Source organism: Lepidochelys olivacea (genome assembly GCF_965140295.1).
Source record: "Lepidochelys olivacea isolate rLepOli2 genome assembly, chromosome: 14".
NCBI lineage: Eukaryota > Metazoa > Chordata > Testudines > Cheloniidae > Lepidochelys > Lepidochelys olivacea.
The window spans coordinates 1845379-1857925 of record NC_140424.1 but is presented as its reverse complement, the minus strand read 5'-3'; the positions used below and the strand labels follow the sequence as shown (position 1 = coordinate 1857925).

The window sequence follows — 12547 nt, the reverse complement described above, 5'->3', positions numbered from 1 at the left end:
CCTTCACTGTCCCGCATCCGCGTGGGGCCTGATGCGTGTCCCCCCGAAGGCCTGAGGCAGGGAGCTGGAGAGACGTGGCCAGAGCCAGACAGCAGGTCCCTGTCGTGATGCCCGTTCAATAAATAATAAAGTCCCGGAGCTAGGAAAGGGGTGGCTCTCTCTGGGTTGCAACTGTAGCTTGGGCAGATAGTTCTGTCGCTCGGGGCGGTGTCAGAGAGGGCTGCTCTGGAACCCTGTGTGGGACTATTTTTTAAATCCCACTCCCAGCGCGACCTGCAATACCCACCCCACCCACTCCTACATTGTTTCTTGCATTTTTATCCTGCTCCCAGCTGTAAAAACCTTAGAGCCCGCAAGAGAGACAGATTTTTCCCATGCTACTCAAAAAAAACAAAACCGGTGGGTTATACAAATGGAATTCAGACGTAATTTTACCACTAAAAGAATAAAACAAATCTTGCTTAAACCATTGAGTGTTTTACCACAAATTACTTCAGTCTGAGGTTTTTTTGCCCAGCCAGTCCCACGCACAATAAAGTACATTTTACCCAGCCCCCTATTATTGCACGATCCCAGTCCCGCTGCAGGTCTCTGACTTGCTCGACATCCTGCAGTGAAACCGGGATTGGCTGTCTTCTCAAGATGTTCTTCCCCAGCTCTATGCACAGGGATTTTCTTCCAGGGCCATGGGGGACTCACTGTAACTGCCAAAAGATGAAAATACAACAGCACTTTTACTTATTGCATGCCATGCAGAGACTGTGGCATGCAGCTCTGGAGTTGGGAATATCTGGGCTCAAAGAGTGTGAGATAGAAAATCTCCCTTCTGTTAACGTGACCTACAACACACACATTTCCTCCCAGCCCCACTCACACACACCCTGGCTCTGGTCAGGTCTGGCAAGGGAGTCTATCTGGAGGCAGGTTCAGCCCTAGCTCCTAAAGAGTGAATGAGCCAGGCAAGGCTCTCGGGATGGTGCAACACTGAGCAGGGCAGTAAACAACCGTGGCAGAAAGTAACAACCTACAGGGCGACTCCACCGAGTGCAGCAACCGGCGATGGCATAGCCAGAGCTTTGCGGAGGGAGGAGAGGACTGGGGAGTTGTCCCTGTTAGAACCAGCTGGTCTATGGCAAAAGGGAGAGAAAGAGCAGGGCGCCCAGGGGGCTGGCCAGCCAGCTGTTCCACCACTTTTCTTGGCATCGTTAGAACGAGCTACTCACCTCTGCATAGCAGGGCATTAGTATATCCCGAACCAGAGTCCCAGCACCATGGCAATTCCCACCACCAGCTGCAGCTTCTTGGGGCAAGTGGAGAGAGCACCAGATCCTAGAAACTGCTGAGCCACCTGATCAACATCCTCTACAACAAACAGGGCAAGATAAAGAATGAGCTCTCAAAAATGGATACTCTCATAAAAAAACAGCCTTCCACACAAACTTCCTCGTGGCTGGACTTACTAAAACTAGACAAGCCATTTACAACGCACACTTTGCTTCTCTACAAAAGAAAAAGGACACTAAACTTTCTAAATTACTACATGCTACAAGGGGCCACAGCAATGGTTCCCTCAACCCACCCAGCAATATTGTTAACCTATCCAACTATACTCTCAGCTTTCAATTTTTTTGCTTAACATAGGGGTTAACAACAGAAATTTTGAGACAACTAGTGCAGTAACCTCTCCCTAGGTCTGCAGCGAGCCAGGTACAATAGCACTGAGGGGTCTGAACTGCCCAGCCCGCTCAGTGGGATCACTCTGTGCCTTGAGTATGGCAGGGTATTTAATTATGGAGGTCCATATGCTATCTCAAATAACATGATTAAATATCATAGGGTTTTGGGCACCTGTAGTACAATGTGGTACACACGTTTCTGTCCTGGTGGTTCACTTCCTGCACTAATTTGATTGTCAGAATGGTCCAGGCTATCTTTACAGAGTGATGTAGACGTGTATATGAGAAATTCTCTTCCCTCTCAGGTATATATTTGAACTACTAATCAGCAGCCCATGTGCTACCCAGTTGCTTGCAGCCCTCAGTACAGCCGTCCTTAGGTGCAGTTCAGAGGCTGCAGTGGTTAACTATGAAGCTAACTTAGTTGCACAATTAGAGGGTCTACATAAGCCTGGCAATGGTCACTATGGCTCTGTTACGCTTGTTATGTAGGTATCATTGAGCTCTTCATAGGTCCGATTTTAATGAGTGTTTCTAGTTGGGGAAAATTCCAGAGTGTTTCTGTACCCGTGCAGCTGTGCTGGGGAGATCGGCAGTGGAAATACGAGTTTCATAAAGTCTAAGGCCAGAAGGGATTCCTAGCTCATCTAGTCTGACCTCCTGTATATCACAGGCCATTACATTGCACCCTGTTACCCCAGAGTTGAGCTCAATAACTTGTATTTGGCTAAAGCATCTTCCAGAAGGCATCCAGTTTGGATCTGAAATCTCCAAGAGATGGAGAATCCACCACTTCCCTAGAGTAGACTCCACATGTGGGTGTGTTTAACCACTGTGTCATGTCTAACCCTGCTCAGAGCACCTCTGCCCAAAAAATGGTGAATGTCTTTAGTGTAATCAAGGCCTGTTCGCCTGGCACGCGCAGAGGAATGCATGTACAGCACTGCAAGATGCCAGGTTTTCAGCCTGCTGCCTGTTTACCCATCATTCACACAAATGGGGGGAGCGTGCTCAGTTCCCAGAGGAAGGAATTCTGGCAAGTCCTTCCTGCTAATGAAAGGAGTGCCCAGGGCAGATTTCTCAGAGAGACACTTCTTGCCTGCGGGAGGAGAGATGCGGGTGGGGAATGAGAGAAGGAATAAGAAATGGCAATGAAGGTGTTTTGCCACTAGGTGTCAATGTTCCAACAAGAATCCATCAGTAGCTGGTTTCTCCAGCCCACAAACCAGGAGGTGCCTTGGAAAGCAGCTGGATAATGTGCCTTTGGAATGGCTTAATCTTACACAGTGCCTGCCCCTAAGAGACAGGGATGCAAGTGAGTCCCCCCACAGAGACAGGGGCACCCCCTGGTTACCCTGGAGAGCACTGGAACGCTGTAATAGTGGGGATGCTGAAAGCCAGCCCCCTTACCCCTGTTCGCCCCTTACCCCTGAGCTGTGGCTGGAAGCAGGACTGTGTCTCCGGGAGGGGGGACCCGGACGGGGTAGGGGGCTGAGTCTGGGGCTGCAGCTGGGGGTGGGTGCGGGGCCAGCAGCCAGGACCCACATAAAACCAGGGGGTGCTGCAGCATCCCTGCACCTCTAGTCCCAGCGTCCCCGAGCACCGTGCTGAATGCGAGAGGAGTTGGTCACCTGCCCCAGGATTGGACTAACCAGACAGCATGGGCTGCATGATGCTCAGGGACCCGTCATGTGGCTCCGGTGTGATCCCCAGCAGGTTGCAGAGGAGGGCATAGATATTCACGCTCTCAAACGGCTCCACCTCCAACCCCTTCTTGAAGGCTGGTCCCACAGCCCGGAAGATGGTTTTCATGTTCATATCTTCATTGTCAAAGCCATGCTCCCCCTTGTTAAATTGGACCTTGAGTCTCTGCAGGGAAGAGAAGTGTCAGTGAGGACCCAAACCTTCAAGCCCCTCAATTTTTACTCAGGGAGAGGGACAGGGGAGAAGACAGGGAGAGAAGACTCTGCTTTCTAACACAGTGGGCAAGTTAATTTCACTAGAAGCTGGATTGTACATCTGTGTTCCTCTTTCTGTTTTCAGGGAGGGGAGCAGATCTGGAGCCACAAACAGGAGATCGATGCAGCTGCACAATAAGGAAAGAGGGTGAGAAAGGCAAGTCCAAGTTTAGACAATAGAATGAGTCTGCAGCTTACCCCATGGATCACATATCCTGGGTCACTGTACATCATCAGGGGAGTGATCCTGGTGTTGTTTGCATAGTGGAATCTCTTGGGGAACTCTTCCTTTTTGTAGACATGGAGCTTCGGGTGGGCGTTTTTCAGGACCTGGTACACCTGGTCTAGTTTACCTTCTTTTGGCACCAGTAGCCCATTTGGTCCATAATCCAAGAGTTCAAACCGGATGTCCTGGAAGGAGAAGTTCTGCACTGTGCGGAGGTAAATTTCATTCTTCTTTATGACCGTCTCCATCCCATGGTCAGATGTGATGATCAGATTGAGTGTCGACTCCAAGCCTTTATCCTTGATGCATTTCCTTAGGTAGCCGACAGCTCGATCCACCTGCCTGACCATGTTTTTCCTCTCTTGGGATTCAGGGCCATACTTGTGTCCCGTGGAGTCTGGCTCCCCAAAGTAGAGAGTGACTAAGTCTAGATTGTCTTCTACGAACCAGTTCATGACAGTGTCAATGTTCTGCATCCACTCAGTTTCATTGCTGTAATTGTGGAAAAGGGACTCCACTTTCTTCACATTCACCTGCTCACCTTGGTAGGTTGCTCTCCCCCCAGGGAAGAAGAGGGAGCCCGTCTTTAAGCCCTGTTAGCCAGAATGACATTTCAGGCCAGAAACTACCCCCAGTTACTCACTTCAGTCTGTCCAACCACCCGTGTATCCCTTCCTTCCCCCCAACCACCCACCTCCCCTTATGCCTCTCCCTGTGTCTCTAGTAAGGTTTTCCTTATTTGCCCTTTAGAAGAGTGATTAGTCTGAAACACTCCCATCCCAACATTCCTCTGCTCTGAGCTTTTCCCCACGGATGTTAGTAATACTATGCTGAAACTTGATAATTAGTGGTGTATTTGTGTACCCCCTGGGTTCTCTGGCCCCTCTCCAGTAAAGCACTTCAGCACGTGCATAACCACTGAGCCACATGGCTGGAGCTGGACAAGGTATACATGGTCGTACATGTCGGGGCGGAGTGGGGGACGGACTAGATGACTCCTTGTGGTCCCTTCTAGCCCGGTATGATTGTAGGAGTCTAAAAGGGCTCTTCTGAAGTAGAATATTTGAGCCCTGCCTTAGGTCTTGATCCAAAGTCCACTGAAGTCAGTGGGAATTTTTCCATGGATACAAGATCACATCCTAATGCTGCCACCCAAAAGTGGCTGGACAGGGCTCTGAGGAAATGAGGCCTGGCCTTTAAACACTATATTGCAGAATATAACCATCTTCTGAAAACGGGGCAGCAGAGGGTTCACTGGAGTGAATGAATGTGTTACAGTCCAGTGGAATATTATACACGTTGTGGCAATGCAAGCAGCACAAAACTGGAATAATGATTTCACTCATCTGGACTGGTGATGAAACTCAAACTTCTCGGGCCACATTTCCAAAGAGCTGCTGAACTGTGCTGGCAAGATGGCAGATATACCTGCCTGTATCCCTCAGACCTGTGCGTGTGTGCGTGCAAATTGGGTGGAACTGGACAGTTAGGCACATTTTGCCCTGGTGGTAAGCGCACAGATTTCTGAGCGTGCAAGCAGGCATGTTGGCACACATGCTGGGTGCATTTCTGGAGGCCTTTTCAAAAGGTGGCCACTAACATTCAGGAGCTGTGAAGTTCTCAAAGGTTCTAAGTAACTGTTTGGAGTCTCCCACTCCCTTGTGGGTCAGTAACAGTGTGAGTGTGTGTGTGGATGGTCTGATGGATGGTGCACTGGACTCTGAGTCTGGAGTCCTGGGTTCTAGTCCCGGCTCTGTCCCTAATTCACTGTGTGCCCCTGTTCCCAGTCTGTAGCCTGGGGATACTGCTTCCCTCCCTGTGCAGGGGGCTGTCTGAGGAGTGCCTCTGAGCCTCGTGCAGGGAAGGTGCAAGGGGAGGACAAAGTGCTGCTGGTTATTCTCAGGAATGCCAGGGAGGAGCGTGAGCCTGAGAAGGAGGCTGCAGCCACCGACCTGTCTCTGTGCTGTGATCCAGATGGGCAGGCTGCCGTTGTCCCACCACTTGGAGACCCCCTGTGTACTGTAAAAGGGTAACTTCTGGCCGGTGCTGGTGTTGTACCACATGTTGTGAATCACGCCGTGATTCTCTGTGTACCTCCCTGCCAGGAGAGAGACAGAGAGAGGTAGGGGTGGAGGCAGGTTCAGGGTAATTGCACCTGTATTCGCCTCCACCAGGGACACCCACTTAAAGGTTTCCATCTCCCAGTTGCCACCTCTCTTGGGTGGAGACCTGAATCTCTTTCCCTGCTGATCGGGATTTTTAAGGCCGTGCAATCTCCTGCCTCACCCTGCAACTCCCAGCAAGCCAGACTGCCTAGCGGCCAGCGCCTTCACTTTGCTGCCTCTCCAAAGGCGATGAAGTGTCTTACCAGCAGCTGCGAGTTACCCACGGTTCTAAGCAAGCACATTTATCCCCAAGGCGAAAGCATTACAGGGAACACATTAAACCCAAAGAAAGAACCTACGTGCATGCTAAAAAGCTTACCAGAGGTCACCTCAAGTCCAACCCTGGCTCTGGTAGGTGTCAGTCCTTCAAAACCCACAGCTGGCTTTTCCCCCTGGTCACAAATTTATCTCTGTTTCAGACTCAGAACCATAACCACCACCTGGGCAGTTCATCCATTTCTTGATACAACTCAGTGCTTTGATCTCTGGGAACAGGTAATTAGCTGACACAGCCCTCTCCTCAGGGCGGAGCGCCAAAAGGCAGGGTTTTGCACAACCAGCGGTGGGGAATTTGTAGCGATCTCCCCCTAGGTCTTCCCCCCCTTCTGACTTACCTGTATTGTCCCCAAAGTCCTGTCTGATCCCGCCCATTTTTAATAGAGTCTTTGGAACTGCCATGCCTCCCGTCACATCTCTCCACCCTGAGCGGTTACATATAATCCCAGTCCGCAATTATACTTACATGTTGCTTTTAATGTAATGGACCCCCAAAGATACTGATACTTAGCTCAATAAGGGTTTTCAGGAATATTGCAGGAAATTGCCACATCTGGCACAGGTGGGAGGCCGGTTCATGTAGGAGGCTACAGATGAGCAACTGGTCAATGCCAGGCTGATACCCCACCCCCTTCTGTCTCGCTCTCTCTGTCCTCCCACCCCTAAGCCTAGCAATTCACCAACCTGAAAGCAAACCTCACCAGGAGCAGAGGGTAGGCAGAGATATGCAGAGGGAGCTTCTCACAGGGAATGCCTCCCAGACCCCTCTGCCCTGCCCCAGACGCAGAAGGACTAGCCCAGGGCCCAGGGCCCAGGGCCCTCCCCACCCACTACAGAGCAAACAGTAGCAGTGGGTGGAGCCTTCGGAGCCTCCTGCACCACCACTCTCGACCCCGCAGCTTGTTTGGCATTTGCTGTACTGCTGTTGGGTTTAATCCCCTTCACCTACCTCCTGCCACTGCTCCTCTTGGCTGCCCTGCGTCCCCCTTCCCTCTCTCGTTACCACTCTGCTCTCCTGCCGTGATAATCCCTTCCTCTCCCTGACCTCAGCTCTGAGCGCACCCCCCACAAAAACTACAACTACATTTTTGCAATAAAAATAAAGCAAACCTATGGGAGATGGGAAAAACAAGCCCCATGCCTCCAGCATGCAGGTCCCTTTGCTTGCTCCCTTCCTTTTCCTTCAGCGGCTTGGCCTTGGACTGGAAGGCCTTGACGGCACGGGTCAGGTCTCCCGCTGTGTTTTGTACAGTCGCCATCCCCATGGGGCCTTTGGGGGTTTCTGCAATCAGATGCCACCCAGCGCACTGACATGGCCACAGAACTGGCGCGGCTGGGACACCAGGGCCACTGCAGTGGGAGCTGAGCAGCTACCTTGCCTTTAAGTGCAGTAAAATCCATCTTCCGTGTCCACCCAAGAGGCCAGCAAAGAAACGTTGGGTGAGTGCAGTTAGGCCATTTGCTGAAGGCTGAACAAATAGGCAGGAGCAGCCTTGGGGATGCTGTGAAGTGGGGGCAGAGGTCACAGCAGGGGTGCCATTGGTGCAAGTTGGATGTGTCCTCAGTGCATGAGAAGGACAAAACAAAGGAATCCTTCTGTGCTGGGGGTTTTGATCATGCCCCTTCCCTAGCTGGCTCCCCATCTCTGCCTAAGGGGATTTAAAGGAGCTTACCAGTCACCAGGGTGAAGTGGCATGGGCTGGTCAAGGTGATGAAGGCAGGAGTCATGTAACGTGCCTTCACCCCATCTCTTGCCATGGCATCCAGATTGGGTGTCTCCACATCCTGGTCGTAGTTCCAGCGAAAGCCATCGAAGGAGACCAGCAGGAGTTTGTTGCGGTTTCCTCTGTCCTGCAGAGGGGCACAGGCTCCTAGCGAGAGGACAGCAAGCACCAGCCCCAAGGAAGTAAACATCTTCCTGCCCCTGCGTGGAGAGACTAAAACAAATTGCACGGAACCAGTGCTAATAAGGAGAAGCAGGGTGCTAAGTTCATGGCCCTATCTTATCCTGCAATTGTTGGGCTGCGTTCCTGGTGTCAGATGTCACCAGCGTGGTGCTCTGCTCTCTTCAACGTTGATAACAGTTGGCTGCGTGTGCGTGTTCTCTCTGCATGCTGCCCTGGCTCTGCACAGATGGGGGACACAGCAGACCCCCAGAGAACCCCCAATGACCACAGACTCTGGTAGGGCACGAAGGCACCCGGCTAGGTTTATTGTCAAACGAAGCACAGTAATAGTTTCTGTTTTGGTGCCATCCTAGCACATGCGCATCCTCTTAGTTCTTGATACCCTTTGGAGATGTGTACAGGTGCAATTAGCAGCCGCCTTCTTGCCAACTTGTGTGAGCAGGGCCTGCCTCTGGCTCACAGCTTAACTTTTGCTAAGCCCCTCCCCCATTTCAAGTCTCTTTCTTTCAGATCTTCGCTCAGGTGTTGAGCTGTGGAGGAGTAAAGCACCCCAGATGAGGTCATTCCTGGCCTTATAGAGTGTTCACATATAGCGGGAACCCTTTGTTACAGGTCCCAGAAAAATACAGGTACCCAAAATGGAGTCCAGAGTCCTAGCCCCATGCCCTTGGAGAGTCATAGCAGCCATTACTGACAGGCAGGCCGAAAGGTCCACAGGAAGCCTAAGCTACTTCACAGCCCATTGTCTTTGTTGATGAGCCATTAGCACTGTCTGGCTTCTGAACAGCCGGCTGGGGGTGTTTTCCAGAGTAAGCCCATCTGAAATACAGATCCACAGTCAATTTTAATGATACATGCATACAAATAGGATAATCATATTCAGCAAATCATAACTTTTCCAATGACACCTCACATGACTCATCTTATACAAAATGCATCATAATTATGCCATATTCATATCCTAATACTATTACTAGGATGAATATGGGGTGTAGTGTCACGCTGGGGTCTGAGACAGACAGGTCCTGAGCGAAGGAGTCAGACTTGGTGCATTGCAGTCCCTGTTGCTCTGGGGGTACCAAGTTCCTGCATGGCCAGGGGCCCTGGCTGTGAGTGTCTGCACTATACCTGGGGACAGTAAAGTGTGGCTGGAAGGGGTTCACCAGGCTGGAGCTGAGATAAACCAACAGGGAAGAGGAAGCTGTTCAGACCTGGACAGTCTGCCACCCCATGAGCTCTCCCACACTTGACCCAGAGGCCGGGGTGCCACATGGCTTTTAAAGGCACTTTTTCTCTCTTTTTGTGGGCTGTCCATCCACCCTCACCACACGGGGTGATCAGTGACTCAGAAACACCAGAAGAGGCAGAGTTTGTATTCCGACAGACTCCTTAATACTTCCCCTTGGAGCGATACACTGGTGAAGAGAAGGTCTTTCAGCCCAGGGACCCTGCAGTGCCATGGGCCCTTTACGTGGGCTCTAAATATCACACCCAGGATGAACTTAATTGTATCCATGTCCCGCTTTTAAAGACAAACTTTCCCTCTTGTCCAGTGTCTTGGTTCTGAAGAGCCCAGCTCTTGGCCCCTCGTCCCAGCTCCCCATGTGCACAGTTCAATAGCTTCCTATCCCATTTGCAGAGAGGGACCACGTCATCCTGTCTTGAAATACCCGTGCCTTGGAGCAGGAAACACACACTGAGCCCTGCTCTAATATGATGAGGAATCATCTCCCAGGGCACATGTCTCATGGGACCCTTAAAACTAGACTGCACATAGGAATGGCCAATGTGCTGCGGGCAGCAATCCCGCTTCCACCCTGAGGAGAGGAGTGGGGCTGGATGGCCTCAGGGGTCTTTTCCATCTCTTATTCCTATGATCTTCAAACTCCCCTGGTCCCCCCACTTCATTTCAGGATCTAGTTCAACACTGTCCCCTTGTTTTTGAACCATCCATGGCCTTGCCCAGCCGCTTCTCCTCTCTGCTTCCTCTGTTCATCTAGCACTGGCTGCTTCTCCGTCTCTCCACACAGTCCTCACTGCAGGTGCAAGAGCTTTCTCTGCAGCAGGTTCTGGCATCTGGGGCAACCTGCTGCTAACCAGCCACCTAACTTTACATCCCAGTTGAGAGTGTCGTTCTCTCTCCTGCACCTCCTTCAGCTTTCTCTCCCTCCACTATTTGTTTCACTTGCAAAACATCCTGGAGACATGCAGTGTGTCTGAAACACACTGCTCGATGTCACATGGGATTGCACGACCTGGTTCAGGAAAGGCCTGCTGGCTGTCCATGCACCAAACCCAGCAGAGCTGCAGCATGCCTGAGAATGGACCCTGGGAGAGACTGATGTGGACAGATTTGCTTTGCACCAAAGTGGGACATCCTGACCTGAGAATTAAACTATGACAGAGCCCTGGGAGCCTGTGCTGCTCCCCACTGTTGGGGGAAATGATGGAACCATGGTGGTGTGAGCATCGCTTCTGTTTCTCACTGCCCCACTGGCAACACCACAGCATGGCTTCCATTGTCTTTATCATCATCATGGGAATGTATCAAACAGCACAGTCTCTGAGCCTCCTCCCCGTTCCACCGCTGATAGCCATCAAGAGGATGATCCATCTGGTATCTGCTAATCCCTGACTGCAACCTTCAGCACTACTGAGCTTTATGATATCAAACCTCCACTTGGTCAATTGCATTGCATTTTATTACTGCTTTGGAGGATTATTGTTGTTGCTGACTCACTTTGCAGCAAACCAGGGATTAATGTTTTAACGGGATTACATAAAGTGGGTTTAACATCATGCAGTGTCCCTGGGGAGTTATCGACCTTTGTGTGTTTACCCCATCCCTCCTCATTCATTGGGTTCAGGTTCCTCCTGATTGCTTCACTTCTGGGCTGCTGAGTCTGGCTTTTCAGTTGCAGGCTAAAAGCAATTTGTCATGGCTCTCTGATTCCATGGTAGATTCTGGGTCCTGGGTTCTTCCCTTTGGTTTTCTCCCCTGTTGGTGAGTTATCCGCTCTCAGGGGGTTGTCTCTTTTCCATACCAGCGAGGTTCAGATCTATGGCTCCTAGCCCCCTTGCTGACACGAGATCATGTGTGGTAGGTATTGTATAAGTAATGTACCAGCATGAAACATGACTCAAACCCAGGGGCTTCCATTAATCCATGAGTTTATGATGCCTCCCTCCCTTCCCCTTACGTTTCCTCAGTTGCCGCCTGTACTGATGGAGTGATGCCTCTGAGACCTTCACAGCCATGATCTGTCCTTTCTAGCCCACAGTGATCTCATTCTCTTGTTTTGCAGACACCATCTAGTCTGCAGCTGCCTGGTCTCTCTTCACACCCTAATATGGATACATCCCTTGTATCCCAAAAGAACTCCGTGTCAGGACAAGAGGTGACCATATGCTATCTACCGCAGGGTTTGATATGGCCACCCATCACCCTACTATCGGAGCACCTCACTACTTAACATATGGAAGCAAAACCAACTGGCTCTGAACATATACATGCGGCGGGGGGTTGCTGGCCCCTCACTGACACTTAGCGGGGTTTCTTCAGGTTGGCCATCTCCCAGTACCAAAAGAAAGAGGAAGAGCACACAGAAATCAGGATCTTGAGATGGACAGGTCCCAGGGCCAATGGGGAGAGGCCATCGCTCCAGGTCAGCCCGACTGACAGGGCAGGCAAGTGGATGAGGGAGCCAGGAGCCTGGGGCAGAGCTAAGGGGAGAGCAGCATCCAGAGTCAGAGGGGCTGCAGAAGCGGTCCACAAGGCAGAGCTGGGCTAGCGCCAAAGCAGCCGCACTGAGCCAGAGGAGTGGGAGCTGCAGCCAGAGCAGCACAGGCCAGCTGCACCAACAGGGAGCCAGGGCTGAGCTGCAGGGGAGCTGCGGGCCCAGAGCTGGGGTAGCAGATGCCAGCCATGCCACACATGGTACCGGAGCTGCGAGTGACTGGGAGAGCAAGGAAGCTCTGGGCAGAGGGCCCGGCATAGGGAGATGGCGCCAGACAAGAGGGCCTGGAAGGCGGCACTCGGAGCAGGGGGAACGTGACCCTGATGGGGCGCCGATGCTGGGGAGAAGGGTCCTGCCACCAACAGCCTGAGGGCGTGTGGCCACCGCCAGAGCAGGGGTCTGGTTTTGGAAGACAAATAAAGGGTTTGCTTTTTGTTAAGAAAGTTTATTGCTGTCACTGTGGCACGCCTTTTACAGAGTGTGCTTTGAATAACAAAGACAAACACAACGGAAAGCACAAAGGGCAAGGTGTGTCCAAACAGCTTCTCATCTCTGTACATCAGTCAGCAATGGAAATGCCCAGTTCCCACTCCATTCCACTG

General features: G+C 51.5%; 1 protein-coding gene across 1 annotated transcript; it reads right to left on the bottom strand.

Annotated features, from left to right (window-relative positions):
* Positions 1–509: 509 nt before the first annotated feature.
* ENPP7 (ectonucleotide pyrophosphatase/phosphodiesterase 7) lies at positions 510–11466 on the bottom strand (the record flags this gene model as incomplete). The annotated part of the gene is made up of 9 exons (XM_084646696.1): positions 510–704; positions 1224–1362; positions 3329–3545; positions 3833–4453; positions 5813–5958; positions 6640–6726; positions 7443–7583; positions 7975–8172; positions 11409–11466. 8 exons carry the CDS (start codon positions 11464–11466, stop codon positions 1241–1243), a joined length of 1590 nt encoding a protein of 529 aa, XP_084502822.1. The 3' UTR covers positions 510–704; positions 1224–1240.
* Between the last annotated feature and the right edge of the window lie 1081 nt (positions 11467–12547).